The 19,122-nt window shown below is 42.5% G+C and overlaps 1 protein-coding gene across 1 annotated transcript in view; it reads left to right on the top strand.

Annotated features, from left to right (window-relative positions):
* Window positions 1–19,122, top strand: part of LOC111224266 (GDNF family receptor alpha-2-like) — a 100,564-nt gene that overhangs the window by 80,242 nt on the left and 1,200 nt on the right. The window contains exons 6-9 of the mRNA XM_022748688.1: window positions 8,830–8,939; window positions 9,802–9,942; window positions 13,969–14,153; window positions 18,809–18,856. Coding sequence (XP_022604409.1) covers window positions 8,830–8,939; window positions 9,802–9,942; window positions 13,969–14,153; window positions 18,809–18,856 — 484 coding nt within the window. The remainder of the gene's footprint in view (window positions 1–8,829; window positions 8,940–9,801; window positions 9,943–13,968; window positions 14,154–18,808; window positions 18,857–19,122) is intronic.

Genomic DNA, 19,122 nt, shown 5'->3' with positions numbered 1-19,122 from the left:
GGGGTCATGGTGACCTCACAAAACACAGCAATTATAACAAAATTTCACACAAATGGATAATATTTTAAATGACTCTGGATAAACAGGGATGTGACCTGGAACTAGTCTGAGTGGTGGAGGGATACGACCACGAGGAAGTGATTCTACTTAATTTTCTAAAACAGCTGATCACTGTAGTTTTTATCAAACAAACAGGAGGAAATGGAGCGTTTGTTGGGGACTATTTTCAGTGGCGGATTAATCCACGTTTGGCGCTGTAGATGATGAAGGAACATGTTATATAGCTGGAGGAAACAGTGGAGCTCGTTGATCAGACTGTGATACGCACACAGTAAAGTACAGAGACTGAATGTGTCTCTATAGAAGTTGTTTAAAAGATGTGTCCTTGCAGATACTTTCAGTTCTCTGTGCTGTGTTGTGTTCGAGTCACCCCTCCCACTCCGGGAAAAAAAAAAAATTGTGATGTGTGTGAACTGACCCTCTCAGACCTTCAGCAGTGTCAGACAGCTCACTCAGAACACACAACTTAACTTCTAATGGACTTGTTGGAGGTCTCCATCAGGATCCATCTGCTGGATGTGAGGATTTATGTGTATCAGGTTCCTTATGACCCCCATCACACTGCGAAGCTCTCGCACTAATGCCAGTGGTATGTATGCAAACACACACACGCCCGTGCACTGAGGCGTGTGGAGCTAAACTGCTTTTCCAAACCCAGCGGCAGCAGCTGAGTGGTGTTTTAAGGCGAGGAAGCCAATCTAGCGACTGCATCGCTCCATTACACGGTCAGTGAGGTGAGGTGGTGGCGTGATGGAAATAGCTGCCTCTATTCTGTAGGTCACAGAGGACACCGGCAACGCAATAGGCCCCTCTCACTTACTCTCATTGTGACTGTTTGTGCGCGAGTTTACACAAAAGCATCCCATGATTCATCTCATTTCCTCCGCGCTGGTCTGAATGTGTCCGGTCGGTTTACAGGAGCGAGGGATGACGAGCGAGGGATGAGTCTTTGAGGGGGAAATAAGGCGAGCGAACCCCACGGAGAGACGGAGCAGAAAGCAATAAAACCAGAGGTGTGACCAAGGGCAATCTCTCCTGACGCTGAGCGGGAGCAGAAACTCATAAGCTATGCTAATATGTAAATATGCAAATGAGCAGCCCCACTCAGGGACTGTTAATTAAAGAGAACATCAAGACAAAACAAAGCAGCTAACCACCAAACACACACACACACACACACACACACACTGACACAAGTGAGGGTAGATGAGGAAACTAAAGGTCTGAACAAACACCTTCACGTCACCGTGTCGCACCAACGTCATTCTTCACACACTTTGCAGAGTTATGACGTGATAAATCAAAGAGGAGCTATGAAGCCGCTAACCTCCGCTAGCTGCTGCTGAGCAAACAACAAACACAAACTGTTTGTCTGTGTCGTATTTACTCGACATAATTAGATCCGAACCCCGGAGACGAATTATCTCCATAAATACGAAGCTGCGGAGACGTGCTCGTCATCTTCCCGCTCTCCACAGAGTCACGACGGACACAGTAGTTTAAAGGCTCCTTCAAATGCGTTCCTTCGTTTCCTTGGCAACAGAGACTCCAACAGGTGGATCCTTCATGGTCCAACCTGTCCCAAAGATCATTGCACACCTGTATTGAAAACACTGATATAACAATAATACAGTCATAAATATAGAATAGTAACAAATGTAGTAATATAAATCACAAAGTAAAGTCTTTTATGTAATCCATTTTTACCTATAATTATTCATTCATTCATTTTATTTTTTCTGTTATTATTTAATTTTTCTATCTCATTTTACACTCGTGTTTAAAGTTTAAAGTTTTTGTCTTCTCATGTGATTCTGCATTTCTTACTAAAGTTTCTTCCTCTTCTTCTTTTTCTCATCATTATTATTATTATTACTATTATTATTATTATTATCATCATCATCATCATTATTATTATCATCATTATTATCATTATTATTATTATTACTATTATCATTATTATTATTATTATTATCATCATCATTATTATTATCATCATCATCATTATTATTATCATCATCATCATTATTATTGTCATGATCATTATTATCATCATCATCATTTTAATTATTATCATTATTATTAACACTGACAGAGAGTCTGAGGATTTTAAATGTCAGTATTGTGTTTCAGCTCAGTTCAACAGTTAACGGTACAACTGTTAAAAACCAAGAGAATTTTTGTAAAATAACAAAAAGAAAAAAAAGTGTTGTCAATGTTGCTAGGCGACAGGAGTGGCGGGTATTCGGTGCCCACCATACAGCTAGAACCTCCACTGTCAGCAGCAGAGAAGGAGGTCAGTGAACTCGTGTTGCGTTGATGATTGTGTTGAAGTGAATCAAACTCCTGCAGCACACACACATTAACACGAGCTTGTCTTCAGATGTTAACGCACATTTACTTTTCATACCGTCAGCGTGGCGTGCGCCGCCTCCCACGTGTATGGGCTCATGCATTAACAAGGTGACCTGTGTCACTGTAGACATCCCATATTATTTCAGCTGTTGGTCCTGACGTCTTAATGAGAGCGGAAGTAAAACGAGATGAAACATCCAGCTAGTTTCTCTCTCTCTCTTTGGGAAGAAGTTAGAAACGTTCCTGTCTGACTTTTCTCCAGAGTCAGACGTGGAAGATTGATTGATTATTTCTGAAAATGTTCTGATATCACTTTCCCTTCTTTGCATCCAGAAATAAATGTGGGATATATTTGTCCTGGATGAGAACTGTTCCAGGCTGCAGCTCCGGTGCTGGAAACCGTCTATATTTAGACAGAGATGTAAGATCAGACACTGTGGTGATGTCGTTGTGTTCACTGTCAGCTGCAGGACTCTGTTCACGTGTCCAACAGAAATCATATCTCATCTGACAGATACTTTTCTATGACATTTAATAGTTTATCACACATTATAATTGAATTGTGAGCAGATACAGGTTTTAAAGTTTTTATTTACGTATTTATTTGTAATTATTTGTTATATTGTGTAGAGTATCCGCTTGTAATAATCATATTTTATAAATATAACACACGACCAGCTGAGAAATGGTTTTTTCATAGGAACAAATTGACAAGTCAATCGATCAAGTTTTTATTAAAGAAATAAATAAATAAATGAATATGACTGATTTCATATTCATGTGAATGTGTAAAGACACGTTTTATATGATGAAACGTTGAATCATTTTTCTGTTTTTAAACCAGTTATAGTTATTGAATAAGTTGACTACTTGACTCTAAACTATAGTTCAATCGACAGAATGTGTGTGTGTGTGTGTGTGTGTGTGTGTGTGTGTGTGTGTGTGTGTGTGTGTGTGTGTGTGTGTGTGTGTGTGTGTTTTGTTTACCCTCATTAATACAGACATGATAATTGAAAAACACTCGAGGGAGCTGTGAGTCTGTTACACCATGACTGACACGTCAGGGTCAAACCACACACACACACATACACATACACATACACATTCCCTTCCATAGCTGTGTGAATGAATAGAAGCTTTTCTGTAGACTTTACATGTGTGATCGTATATACACTGGAGATAATTGCATGTGCATCCATTTCAACTGTGTGTGTGTGTGTGTGTGTGTATATATGTGTATATGTGTGTGTGTGTGTGTGTGTGTATATATGTGTATGTGTGTGTGTGCATGTGTGTGTGTGTCGTGCTGCCTGACAGTCAGTAATAAGGCCATTTGGACTCACTCAGCCTGGCTGTAATTTGATTTTAATATTCTTCACCTCCTCTGGCTCACACACACACACACACACACACACACACACACACACACACTCTCTGATGGCAGCAGTGTAATTGACAGCGTCACATGCTGCACAGAGCCTCAGGACCATGTTACACACATGGAAATGTCATGAGAGCAAATAGCTGAGTGTGGGCGTCCGTTTAATCCATGTTTGTGTGTGTGTGTGCTTGTGTGTGTGTGCGTGCATGTGTGTGTGTATGTGTGTTGAGATACAAACTGATGTAACCTCCGTGTCTTTAGCTGCTGTTAGTTGGCGTGTTGTTTGTCCAGAGTTCACTCAGTTTAAAGAACCTGTTGACTCTCTGAAGACTGAGCTTCATGATGAGAGTTCAGCACCATCCGTTCACCTCGCACACACTCGCTGATACGTTAGAGTTGACGGGTAATTAGAGGAGAGCGGGGATGGTTGTCGCATTTCTGTCTGTATCTTTTAATCCAGTGCGTTTTATTGCAAACTAGTTCCATGTGTCTGATATTAAATAGTGTAGATGTTTTCTCTGCAACACAAACTCAACATGTTGATTTAGTCTCAAACACAAGGAGGGAAATGTTACAGGATTACGGCAAAAACTTGATATTTAAAGATTTTATTCAACACTTAAATTACTCTTTAACATAACTGGCAACTGGCATGAAAGATCTCTACACATAGATGATTACAGTTTGAATAGTGAAACTACAGAGCGGACAGTAATATTACAAAATAAATTAACTTAATTAACAGTCTGTGTCTGTCACAGGGAGCTGCTTCCTCACAGGTGGAATAAGGACTAAACTGAGCACGTGCAGAGTGAATCAGGTGGTTCAGAACTTGTTCCTGATTGGAGGAATTGGCGGTGTCACAACGGTCCCTGTTGTTAACCTCCACCCTCCCTCTGCAGCCCTCGACCTCACTGCGCTGCGTGATGATGTAACCGTGGCGCTGTCCTTGGTGCTGAAGCAACACATTCATACCAACTCCTCATCTGACATTAAATCGTCTCCGAATCAAATATCAAGTTCTCTCAGCTCATTTTACGAGACGTATTGTAGCGGCGTTCAGAGCGACCTCGGTTTCCTGAAGTGGTGATATTGTTGGAGTTAAATGTTGCTTAGCGATCTTTGATTGCCATCACTACGGCAACGTTTTGGAATGAATACGGACTTCAAGGGTCGCTGCTTAAAGTCCCTGTTAATTCTCCACATGTAAACGGAGACTGACCCACTCACTGAGTCGTTGGTTTCTTTGTTTTCATCCAGGTTTATTTACTGAGCTTCACTCAAAGAGAGAGAGATCAAAGAGCTCACACTGTGGTACCAACCTGCCGGACGCCTGTTTGTTTCAGTCCGCAGCATTAGATTGTTGTTTACATTCTGTACATGTTGTTTAACTTGTCTGATACGTTGAGTATTTCGATTTTTTATTAATTTTCTTGTTTGTGTATGAATGGTCTGATGATTAGCAGCCGCTGATTGGAAGCTAATGGAGATCCGAATAAATAAACAATAAAGAATCCAGGTAACAGCTGTACTCAACGTCAGACATCGAACTGCCTCTTTAAAAACTTTTTTTGTGGCTAAAACCACCGGAAAAACAAAACTACATTTCCCATGATGGATTTCACCTTCCTGACCTGAATTTCAGTGAATCCCAACATGCGATCGATCACATGTCTTAAAAAACACGTACCCAGTCTGAAAGGGTTAATGAAAAACAAATCAGATTGTTTTTAGACTCCCGTTTGATTGTGAAGCCAAAAAAACAGTTTATTAATTAGGTTTAATGTCTAGACTGATATAAACACGTGAATAACCCCCCCCCCCCAACCAACGTCCTCCCCTGTGATGGACAGTATATTTCATTTATTTATGTGACCCAGCTGTTGAACATAGAGCTGCAGGTTCTGTAAACGATGTTAACATCAGCTGACTCCAGATCTGATTTGGTTTTAATTTCACCTGCAGATTCAGTGAAACAACTGAAACATTAACGCTGCAGCTCTCACACACACACACACACACACACACACACACACACACACACACACACACACACACACACACACACACACACACACACACACACACACTCTCACTCCTGCTCTGTGCTATAAACTTCTGCTTCAGTGAAACAACCTCTGAGCTGCTAAACCTTCAGTCATGTCTTATTTAAACAGGTTTATTTTTTCATGTGTTTGGGCCTGAATCTTCTTTCTCTGAGCGTCTGAACGCGGAGGAAACGTCTCAGGTCAGAGAAAGTACGGCACAGTTTCTGCTTCTCGGCTGATGATTAGTTCAGATGAATCTTTAACGAGCCCTGTGGGGAAACGAGGAAGCTCAGGCAGGATTTGATCAAGTGGTTTCAGAGGCGGCAGATTGAACCACTCGGCTATCTCCTGCTGTCTCCAGCGCTGCCCTTATCTCCCTCTGACCTTCATCCGTCTCCGCTGTGAGCTCCGTCTCACACAATTAAAGAGCAGCGTTAAAGATAAACCTCATTTTTTTTCATTAGTGGTAATTTGAGCTTTTATATCAACATCTGTCGCTTTGATACGAACACGGTACGTCGAGTCTCACCTCCAGAGTTTCCCTCAGACGCCACACACGAAGAAATGAAAGTACAGGAATGGACCTACAAAGGTACAAAGGCTTTGAACATTGGTGCATGTTGGTACCTTCTTGTCTGGACCTCTAAAAGAACATTTCTGTTCCTTTGTGTCCTGGTACAAATATATACCCACTGTAAAGGTGCAGGATTGGTACCATGTTTTATTTATTTTTTTGTATTTTTGCCTTTATTTTGAAAGGTGCAGTGAGAGAGAGAGACAGGAAAGTCAGGGAGAGTCATTTTGTACCTTAATGAGGCAAAAACATTTACAGTTATTGACCAAAATATATTTTAAACTGATGATTAATTTGCATCTTTTAACAAAATCAACATTTAATATGTAAACTGATCAATTTTCAGTGTGTTTCAGTTCATTGTTCTGATGGAACAAAAAGCAGCTTTTCAACATGAAGCCGAAGCATCAGACCTGAGGAGCATTTCTCCAGTCACTGCTGCATTAGATTCAGTGTTTGAACACTGGCTTTGTGAGGCTGCCTCATGCCCCAACAACATCATTAAAACCATTACAACAATGTAAAACACACACCCAGCTATGTTATTAATGAAGCTGATCAGATCAGCCCCAGACCAAGAACTTGAATGGAAATTGTCGCCTGTTTGATTTCTCTATTTAAATGAAGATGTTGTGATCAGTGATGTGCAGCATCATCTGCCTGAACCTTCATTACCATTACTCAGCAGCGTCAGCAATGATTTTGTACCTTTTTGAATGAAGCAAAGCCATCTTCAACTAAGAGCCACGTTTCCATGGTAACAATCAGTGACGTCCGCTGACCGGAGACACCAAGTGAAACCAGCAGGTCTTCGTCTCAGCTGACAGTAAAAGCCAATGTGATGCTGTGTGGTCTGAAGGTTGTCATACCAACAGAGAGGAGTCCTTCAGTTGAAGTGGTTGACAGGTGTGTGTGTGTGTGTGTGTGTGTGTGTGTGTGTGTGTGTGTGTGTGTGTGTGTGGTCAATCCAAGATGGCGGCATCGTCCTTTTAACTAAGTCACATGTCACAGAGGAAACGTCCCTCATGTTTCTCGTGAACGCAACTCCACAGCTTCAACCATCTGAGTCACTCACTCACAACGCAATCTGCCCTGACAAGCCAAGGGTGAAGGTGTCACCGTGTGTGTGTGTGTGTGTGTGTGTGTGTCATGTAGAGAGAGAGACTGGAGTAAAGTGTGTGTTTGTCGCTGTGGATTATGATCATGTCTTTTGTCTAGAGCTGACGTCGTTGGCAGGATTACTCAAGCAGGCCAACACCCAACTCCACACACACACACTCACACACACACACACACACACACACACACACACACACACACACACACTGACCTCTGTGTCAAAGTCAAATGCGCAGCGCTCAGGCCTGTCAAACTATATCATTCTCTGCAGCGGACAGACGAGCAAATACAAACATACAAATACCTTCACATATGCGCTTATGTGTCACACACACACACACACACACACATACACATACACACACACACACACACAGGTGGACTCTGTTGGTCCCAAATAGCGCCAGGGTCGCTCGTCTTTCACCCGGCTGACCTGACCATACGACATCTTTCACCTCTCTTCCCCCCTCTCTCTCTCTCTCTCTCTCTCTCTCTCTCTCTCTCTCTCTCTCCGACGCGCTGCGCTGCTACATTCATCAAGACAGGAAGAAGAATCATGTGAGAGTAACGAGGCAGCAGAAAGGCTCAGGATTTAACGAGGAGAGAGAGACAAAGAAGGAGAGGAAACAGGATGGAGAAACACAAAACTAGGACAGGCAGTAGATTAAGCTCAGCAGCTGTACACTTATTGCCTGTGACAGTTCCTTGTGCATTAACATACAGTATGCATGATGTAGTGGATACTGCAGGACACGGACATAATCTCCCAAACTACTGTATGAATTTGCGTTTTATTTAAACAGGGATTTTCAGCTTTCACCACACTTTTCTCTGCAGTTGCATTTCAGGATTTTACACAGTGATGATGCAAAGTTACAGCGAGGGTGAAGGAGGAGAGAGAAATAAATGCATTAGAAATGAATAATAGTAATATCTGAAAATATGTTGTTACAGTCAAAACTCAAAAACTTATTTCTTCACTTTAGCTTTAACTAGTAAGTGATCTGGATCTGACTCCTGCTCCATCCTTCTTCCAAGTTCAGTGCAAATCAGTTCAGGACTTTTTGTGAAATCCTGCAAACGTCTCAAGTCCAACTTGAGTTTCGTGTCACTTTGTGGAACCAAAGTCCGACTTGAATCAAAGTCGTAAACTCGAGTCTCCATCTCTGCCTTAGTTTATTACTTTGTGTGATCGGATGTCTCAGGTTTTACCACTGATCGATCTTCCCCGTCTCGACTTGTTCATCTTTCTGACGTGATGTTGAGAGGTTTGTGTTTGTTGTTGACTGCAGGTCTCGACTCGCTGATTTCCACATGAACTGCCAGATGACATCTCACACCGTCACCAGCTGCCCTCACGACAACTACCACGGCTGCCTGATGTCGTACGTCGGCCTCATCGGTGAGTCTGACCCTCGGCCTGTCTCTGACATCATGTTCAAATCGCTTGTTTAGCTGATTTAAGAAGCCGGTTCCAGCTGATTTGTGGCGTTTTGGTTTGAATACTTGCTGACTGTTTTTCTGAACTCTTGGCCTTGGCGACATTAGCAGGGTAAAAAAAGACTCGACCCTCCAAACTGCCCCACGTCAACATGTGGAGGAACCTAAAGCAGCAGTTGCTTCTAAAACATGTTTGAATGTGTCTAAAGCCTGAAAGGCTGGAGTCTGAGGGACTGGTGACTCTACTGAGCTACTAATTTTATTATTATTGTTTATCTACCATTTATTGCTAAGTGTTTATTTTGCCTATTAAACTGATATCTGGACTGATGGGACAGATGTTTTGGATCATTTAGTTTTTCTTTGTAGAGTTTTAGGATTGAGGTATTTTGTGGCTGAAATTATATTTTGTACCGGCAGTGACTGGAGCCCTACACACAAGCTTTTGAAGCTTCTTGTGGTGTCCTATTTTCAGCCATTACCATTATTATGTTTTTTATACTTATTTTATTTTTTTCTTTCTGAAGGAAGGAACACACGCCGACTCAGTTTTAATGTGTTTAAAAAACCTCAGAGCAGCAGATTGATGGGACTAACATGTCACCGACTGACTGTGAAAATTAAACAGAAGTGACCATCTGCTGTTTCTGAGTCTCTGTTAGAACCAGGTGACTCACGACTTTAGGAACCATCCAGTGATTCAATTCCCAATTTGCAAAAATCCTCTTTGCTTTTCTTCTTGGCAAATCTCCATCTGCATTCTTATTCCTCCCCAGCATTAACTCTTGCCCCCCCACCCCCCCTTCCTTCTCTCTGTGTGTCAGGCTCAGATGTGACGCCCAACTACAGCGACAGCAGTCCCTCCAACATCACCATCAGCCTGTGGTGTACCTGCAGGGGCACTGGCAGTCAGGAGCGGGAGTGTGACGCCTTCCACCGGGACTTCACGCACAACACCTGCCTCAGTGAGTCCTCAGTGTGTCACTGTGTGTCTGCTGGACTTGTGAGGACCTCATGTTACTGCCGGTCTCATGAGGACCTCATGTCACTGCAGGTCTCGTGAGGACCTCATGTTACTGCAGGTCTCGTGAGGACCTCATGTCACTGCTGGTCTCGTGAGGACCTCATGTCACTGCTGGTCTCGTGAGGACCTCATGTCACTGCTGGTCTCGTGAGGACCTCATGTCACTGCTGGTCTCGTGAGGACCTCATGTTACTGCCGGTCTTACGAGGACCACGTTTAGACGCAGAGACAGAAAGAAAATTCTTCAGATGTCGGGCTTATCAGTGACTTGACGTCAGGAGCTTTAGGTCAGGGTTTCATCTGGCTGCAATTATTAATGAATGTTTTCCTTGTCAATCAAACTGCTGATTATTTTCTTCATTAATTGTTTTGATCTATTGAACATCTTGTCCTCAAAAATGTATGTTCTTAACAATCTCTTAAAGCCCAAGGTGTCAGTCCTAAAGCCAAATATATTCAGTTTATTTTCATGTATCAAAAGTCCATCAAAGGACATAAAATATCTGAAATTATTAGTTCATTAATTTTCCAATAAAATAATTATTTTTTTCATGTATAGAAAAGAAAAATACTCACATTTGAGAAAATAGCACAAGTTTATTACTGCTTAAACAATTAATATTTTATCAGCGTATTTGCCAAATAGTTTTCTGTCAATCGACTAATCAATTAATCAGTTAATCAACTTATTATTTCAGCTCTAGTTCAGTTTACAGTGACATGAATCTGAGAGAAGCAGAAAAACATTCACATTAAGAAGCTGGTCCCAGAAAATCTGTGTCATCTTTCCTGAAACATGTCTGAAATACCTGTCGATTAATTTTCTGTGAATTGATTATTTGATTAATCAACTAATTGTTACAATTACATTCATATTAACCAGAGAAAAACAGTAAAATACTCACCAAGATTATTTTTATAATTTTTTAACCTAAAGATTTGAGAAGCTGGTTCCAACAACTCTGTGTCGGCAAAATACCTGTCGATTAATTTTATTTCTTATCAATTAATGAACTAATTGTTTCAGCTCTAATTCACTTTGTGATAATATAAAGCAGTTAATTATCAAAATCCATCCTAATTAATCTTATTTGGTTACCTATATGATTAATCAATAACCTGACAAATCATTTCAGAGGTTTTTAGAGGGAAGGGTGAAGAGTGAGGACTGGAAGGACCTCACAAGTACTGTAACATAAGAGTGTGTGTGTGTGTGTGTGTGTGTGTGTGTGTGTGTGTGTGTGTGTGTGTGTACAGTAGTGTATATATAGGTGGAAAAAACACAGTGAGCAAGGCAGATAATTGAGGAGGAGGAGGAGGAGGAGGAGCTGATCCCCTGATGCTCTCTTTAAATAACACTGACCCAGCTACAACATCACCTCTGCTCCTCCTCCGTCAAACAAACAGCCTCCCTCCTCGGCTCTAACGTGAACGCACACATGCACGTCCGTGTCGGCCTGTGGCAAAGACCAACCCCCACAATGCACTGCATAATTTCATCATGTATTAAACCTTATTGGAAACTAATCGCGCAGACCACAGAGCGTAGGGAGATGTGTTGTGATTACTGTGCAGGAGTTCAGGCGTGAATCTGATCTCTTCTCGTTAGGAAACAGGAAACAAACGCGTCTAGTGGTCAAACCCTGCAGCGACTTGACGAGACATTTACTTGTAGTGACTCGGAGACACAGTGTCCACTTGTGATCATGGGATGATGAGAAACGCTAAACAGTTAGCCATGCTTCGCTCTGTTGTAGGGCTGAGTATCTCTCCGTCTGTCTCTCTCTATACTATCACAATAAAGGCAAAAATGCCCAAAAATATAACTTAAAATAAATAAATAGATAAAACCCTGAGTATACTGAAACAAGCAACAGGGTGTTTAATTAAACAGTCAATCAAAAATAATTTAGATGTTAATTTGACTCTTTTTGCAGCAGGTGTAAGCGGGAAAAGAGCAGCAGAAACAGAGACCTGGAGAAACACGATGCAGCAGTAACCTTCACATACCGTCACACGTCCGCACAATCACTGCTGCAGCTGCACGTCTGCTCTCCACAGAGGCGCCTCCGCTCCGTGTTGAGAGGTTTCCATCGGAGGCCTGTTCATTAATCATTCACCAAACACATCAGAGTGGATGATGCTGCACCACCGCGGCCCCCCCGCCGACAATGTCTAATGACTCCATTGACTTCTTTTTGTTGAACGTGTTGGACTTGAAAGGTTTGTTTGTTTATTGGCGCTGCGGCGGCGGCAGCAGGGAGCCGTGGGTTTTCTATGTATGAAATCAAACACAGAGCGTGGAGTGAATGTACTGTATGTGTTGTTCTTTATTCACAGTGGTCTCCGGTCTTCCACCGCTTGTTGAATTTCTGACCTTTCTCCAGATTTATTTAGACACATGTGTAGGGCCAGGGCATCCTCTGAATATTTCCCAGAATCCTTTGAACGTGTAAACACATATATTGACGCTGTAGGTTCAGTATTGAGACGTGGTTCATCCTCAGGACGTTTGAGTTTCGGTGCAGGACGATGATATATCTGATGTCGATGCCTGACAACATCAGGATGTTTGTTCAGTGATGAATGTGATTTGGTGACGTGACTGTTCCAGTGCGGGTCACTGGATGCTGCTGACAGTCAGCTGATGAAGTCACACAGGTTCAGCTCTCTTATATCAGCACCAATAACTTGGACATAAACAAGGTCCAGTGTATTTTCTCAGAGTTTTACAGAGGTCCGGTTCAGTCCTACACACCTCACCACACACCTTGTCTTTTCAGGACAAACGTCTCTGAACAGAAACAACAATGTGCTGGTTTGTCCTCCATGTTTGTTTTGGTACAAGAACATGTGACAGGTGGAGTTCTCTGTGGATCTGTGGGCTCGTCCCTCCACAGCTCCAGGGGTTCAGTGTGTCGTCTGGTGTGTTTACTCAGTGGTAAAGTTCCTGCTCCTTCCTGATGGTCGCAGACTGAAATCATCTGTGCAGGTTGAAGGAAACAGTCTTTATGTGGTTTGTTCAGCTGGTCTTCAGGTTTGTCCTGAACTCCCCCAGTAAACTGGAAAATCATGAGTTGAATTTTTTACATTTCTTTTTTCAGACACTTCAAATCAACTTATTTCCATCTGGACCTCGTCACACCTCATGCACATAAAAAAAACAAACAAAACAATAAGGTCCATTTTTCTTCAGCAGCTTTAATCATAGACTCTCTATTTACACTGTTAAAGCTCCTCCAGTGTAAATGTCTGTGTCCATGTGTAGTGTGATTATAGATCAGCTCTAGCTTCTATATTAATACTGTGAAAGTATCAAAGCCTCAGTCCACAGAGAAATGCACACAGCCTGTATTCAGAAACTGAGCCTTAAAACCAGCCGTCAGGACTTCTGGAACTTTGTGATGTCACAACAAAGCAGTCACCAAGCCCCGCCCACCTGGACCCACCATCCAAACCTTGCAGGATTTGGTTTCTCTGAGTGTTTTTACCTGAAATCTGATCAGAAGAGAGGCTCAGAGCCTCCTCTCTTCTGATTGGCTCACCGACCTGTTGTAACTAGAGCTCCAGAGAGAAGCCTGAGAGAGGAGAACCACAAATATATGTTCTCATGGATCAACACTTGAAATAGAACACAGAAAAAATATGGAGCGTTAAAAACTCATTTTACAGTGTTACAGATTTTATTTCAACTCCGTTTATAAATGTTTCTATTTTTCTCCTTTATATTTTATATTTATTGATATTTATTTATTTTGAGCTGCAGTTCCGACGCTTTAATACTGCGGTGCATGATTAAAAACACACTGTGTATCACTACAGATATCTTTGTGAAATGAACTGATTTCCATAGAGATTACAGCTCTGGTTGTTTTGGAGTCAGGAGTTGAGATGACTGACTGTCTCTGTGGATATTAGCAGGTCTGATGTTGATGATCATTCACTCCTCTCTCCCTTCCTCTCACAGAAAACGCCATCCAGTCGTTTGGTTACGGCTCAGAGGGGGGGACTCTTCTGGTGACCGAACCGTCGTCCACCTTCTTGCCCCCCGCCCAGCCGCCGATCCTCTCCAAACCCGCCCCCTCTCTACACGGCAACGCAATCAAACCCCTGGACGGCGCTTGTGTGTTTTCCACTTGTGCCAACCTGCAGGTGAGTTTACCTGCCTGTGTCTCGTCGTGACGTCCGTCTCCCTTTTGTCTCGAGTTCATCTCTCACTGAGGACGAGTCCGGCTGCCTGTGGAAGCAGAAATCCTCCGTCCAGATGTGACTGATGTCTGAGCAGAACAGATTTATGTGCTTCGCTCTTCGTCACCCTCACACACACATTAGCGTCACCCTGCCTCCATCCTGGGGAAGTGGAAACCCATCCATTATGTACAGGGAAGGGGTGTAAGGCTGCAGGTTGAAGGCCAAGATAAATTGCTATCCATTATGTAAGAGATTTAAAGCATGAATTATAGAACACCCCGACATATAGAGCGGCCAGATGTAGAGGTGTTTTAACAAAGAGCTTCATTTTTAACTCACACATACGTCAATGTGGAGACGAGTGAAGATGTATGAAGCTGCGTCTGCTGGAAAAAGCTAGAGCTGGAGTCAGGGCATGGTTAGCTTAGCTTAGCTTAGCTTAGCATAAAGACCTGAAGCAGGGGGAAAACGGCTAGCCTGACTGACACTTTATATCCGTTCACTAACAATGGTGTGAAACTCAGGAGGAGTTTCGTGCTCGAACTGTTTCTTGTGGAGTAACAGTTGGTGCAGTGACTGTGTGCAGCTTCCCGAAGGCTCATGGGTAATGTAGTATTTAGAGCTGTCTGCAGACCAACATGAGAACACGTCAGACTGTAGCTTCAGTCTCATGGTTTCCTCATGAATCATCTTTTTTTTTAATTCTGATGTAGCCGACCTAATAACAGGGACTTTAGGAAGCGGCGGTCGAAGTGACGCTACGGCGCCCCTTTGCATTCCAATGTGTTGCCATAGTGATGGAAATCAAAGATCGCTAAGCAACATTTAACTCTCACAATGGCCTCACTTCTTCAGAAAAACCGAGGTCGCTCTGAACGCTGGTACAGTCTGTCTCTTTAAACGACCCGAGAGATGTTGATATTTGATTCGGAGACAATTTAATATGAAATCAGGAGTTTGAATTGAAATTGGTCTGTGACTTCAGCACCACGGACAGCGTCACGGTTTCTTCAAAACACAGAGGATGGAGGTTAACAGCAGTTTGTACTGACGTGTCTGTGAATAAACTGGAGAAATGATCATGTATCTTTAACAAATGTACTCATCCATAAAACTACTGATGGTATGATTAAATATAAACTAAATGACAGAGTCAACCTCTTCACGTATCACAGGTAAACTGATCCTTCTCCTGTCGTGGACAGTTGAGCTGCAACAGAAGGTTTGGACCTGAAGTCTACGCCATCACATCACGCTGTAGCGTCACTTCAACCATCGCTGCTTAAAGTCTCTAATGCAGTTTCCTCACTCAAACGATCCAATATCCGTTTAAATGAAGCTTCATGTAGAATATTTTCAGCTCTTTATCTTCCTGTGAAAACAGCTCTTTCCTTTGGCACTACATTTTTCAACCGCTGAACTACCGTACTCCTACGCACAAGCACCTACAGAGCGCGCTGATTAGAATCTACTGCAGGTAATGTAACATGAATACCTCACATAGCCCCACGTCAAAAAACCTAAAGTATCCCTTTAATTCAAAGCCCAAACACAGAGGAGAACATTTGTCTGTAGTTCCACATGTCTGCTGTTAAGCAGTGGGTCCGCAGGATGTGTTGTCATCCTGTGTATGAATGTTGTAGCAGCTCTGAGTGTTTCATGTGTATTAGCTGTGTATCTGTTGTCACATGAGTAACCCTGCTGTGGGTGATGAAGAGCAGCAATCTGAGCCGCCGTCAGTCAGCAAACAGCTTTTCTAAATACCTGGAACGTGAGAGCGAGCGCTTCCAGTAAATACGAACCCTCGGCGCTGGCAGAGACGAAGCGCAGCCGACAGAGAAACGGACAGGAAGCAGATAAACACAGAGATATGATATGGAAAAGAGGGAGAGAGGGAGAGAAATGATGTAATGTAGCAGATCTCCCTCAGGATGCAGGATATTACCTCATGCGTGCTGCAGTGAATTTGTTTTCTGAATTGTATTATTTCCCAGAGCTCATGGATGCAGCTATCGTTTGTGTGAGCGATGCCGAGCAGTCGGTTTGAAGCAAACAGGCCTGCAGAGGCGTCCGGTGTCAGAGGAGGTTACTGCAGTGATAGTCAATATGATAATGATTCATCCGCATGGTTTAATGATCGCTCTAACAACCTTGTGTATGTGCACATGGATGCATATTTGTGGATTTGCACACGCGTCTTTCAGAGGGAATGATAATGATCCGAGACGTGGAGTTTTTCCGGGCTGCTCTCCATGATTTCCCTGTCACTGAAAAGAGTTTTCTTCTTCCTCTTCTCCCGTCGAGCGATAAGATCTGATTGGCTCTCCCACCCGGGCGACGGGAGGAGATATGCTAATGAAGCGCCGACAAAGAGGCCGATGGAGGGCTCAGATAAGTGATGCAGTGTGCGTGTTTTCGAGCGAGCATAAGTGTGCATCTTTGTTTACGCTGACGTTACTGCTCTGCATTTCAATGACGGTGAATCTACTGAGCCCTGCTCAACTGTGTCTCATCCTTCCCTCTGACAATAATGAGAAACTGAAACAACAGGTTTCTTTCTACAGTTTCCTCACTCAGAATCACCATTTACATTTTCCCCAGTGGAGGGACACAGGACTCTCCCATCGTGCAGGTTTATGTTCTGACCGGTTTGAATCATTTACAGAAATCATCTCCTTTTTTTTTTTACCCATGAGCCTTAGCTGCTGTTGCTGTGAGAAGAAGCCAGTCAGAGGTAATGGATTAGAGCAGTGGTTTCATCATTGCAGTTGTGAATAAAATACGTTGCTATAGTTACTGAAATGATCTTCTGGACGTTGCCATTTTGTTTTCTCAGAAGTGTTAAAGCTGTAGTTTCGTCTCGCGGTCAGCGGAGCGTGGAGCAGAATTTTAAAGCTTGTTGATTGGATGCTCTTTGGGAGTTGTTGTCCACAGACTTGACTCTTTTTTTTAAAATCAGATATTTTCAAACACAGCTGTTCGTTTGTTTTATTGACGACTCAACTGGGAGAATCGAGTAAACCTGAGCAGGTCTTAAAGTGAGTCTTTATGTTGTTAATCTCTGAAAACAGAACCTTGCCTGTTTTATTAGCAGACTCTGTACGTTGTCAGTCAGTTGATACGAAACTGTGATATTCGCTTTATGCAGACGATGCACATTTCTATCTTGTAATTCAGTTCCAACATCTCCAGCAGTCTAACGTCTTCTTACCTGTCATAATGATACTAAACACCAAATTCAATCAATCTCAGGTCATATCGAAGCCAGTTCAACAGGAAGTGAAGCAGCCTGTAAATCTTGGTGTTATTACTGATGCAGATTTTTGACCAAGTGAAAAACATTATCAACATGTTTCTTTTTTTTACTCATGAAAATCAAATTCGATCATTTTTGTTTCCTGTTGATCTGCATAAAGTTTTACATGCTTTTATTTTTCGTGTCCAGATTATTCTCTCTCTTTTCCCATTCATTTATTTAAACCTCGAACATCATTAAAGTTTTTCCCTCATTTGAAACGACGTTGAAACACACAGAAATACTCAGAGGTAAATTAAAAAGAGGACACCACTCAGTGAAGGTGAGGTGGTTTGAGATCATCGTCTTGAATTGTCCAGGTGTGGTGAGCGTGTCGATTATTCCATGTGTTGGGCAGATTTTCTAAGCAGAATAAATCCAGGTGACTTGAAGCAGATGAACAGTCAGTAGAGTGAGGTTGAGTGTATATATGCATCAGTCATCGTCCACTGACTCCACTGACACTTGCGGCACAGCGACACCAACAGGCGGATACCTTCACAGCGCCAAATACCCCAGAATCTGGAGATGTAGTTGCCCAGATATTTCAAACTATGACCTCATATATGATGTAATCATGGACATGCTCTGATCACGCCATTGTAAGACGTCCTATCCAAAAAGATATGATCCAGATACTTGCAAGAACCTATAAAGGATATCTCCGGATCCTTGGGGTTTTGGTGCAGTGAGTCCCTTTATATTCCCTCATACGTCCCTTTATATAATCCTATTGTTGGGCAGGACTCTACTGGTCATCCAGATCTCGGCTGGTGACGAAAAGTGTCCGGACCTTTGCAGTTAGAGCCTCCGACTCTCTGTCTGTTGTGATGAAAGAACGTTCTTTGCCTTTGTGAATATTTAATACGTTACGTAATAATCTGCTTTTATCTCCACGTTTTGTTTTTACTTGAATCGACTTGGAGTTTGTGCTTCGTCTCCTTGGAGAGCACTTTGTGTCTGTGTTCGGAAAAATGTAAATCAAATAAAGTTTATTCTTGTTGTTATATCAGTGGGCTCCTGAAGCATCCTGGGGAAAACTGGGAAAGCAAAGACACTTTTGTGCAAATGAAGACTTTGAAATGCGAGCGAGAGCAGACAGTCCGTCAGTCACAGACAAACACTGTGATCAATGTTTGTGAATGGCGTGTCGGTTTGAGAGCGACATCCTGTAATTATAATGCAGGAGTCACAAAAACAGTGTGTTTAATGAATCGGAGTTAATGAGCTGAATGTGAGTGGGCAGACGGAGGAATATAAAGCAACAGAGCCGTGATTGTGTGTTTCCGATGCTTTCTCATAATGAGTTCTTGTTTTACAGGATGGAGGCCAAAAGTGCATCCCCTCTGATGAGTACGAGTGCGAAGAGGTGAGGAGCCGTGATTACACACCTCTGTGTGTTTTGACGCTTTAAAAACTAATTATGGAAGTAACAGGTTTTGTGAAATTGCACACATTGACGGGGAGTGACGACAAATTGTTTTCCCTGCAATCATGCGGCGGATGGCGGTGCACAGGTGGTAATCAGGTTCAGTTCTTTTCTGTGAGGTTCAGGTCCATCATCATGTCGAACCGGCAGAAAGTCGTCACGATAGAATATTATTATCAGTTCAAAACAGAGAGGCCGGTCATTTC

This window comes from Seriola dumerili, unplaced genomic scaffold (genome assembly GCF_002260705.1).
Source record: "Seriola dumerili isolate Sdu_G_001 unplaced genomic scaffold, Sdu_1.0 BDQW01000128.1, whole genome shotgun sequence".
Classification (NCBI taxonomy): Eukaryota; Metazoa; Chordata; class Actinopteri; order Carangiformes; family Carangidae; genus Seriola; species Seriola dumerili.
The sequence above is the reverse complement of the archived record's forward strand: the minus strand, read 5'-3'. Positions and strand labels throughout refer to the sequence as shown.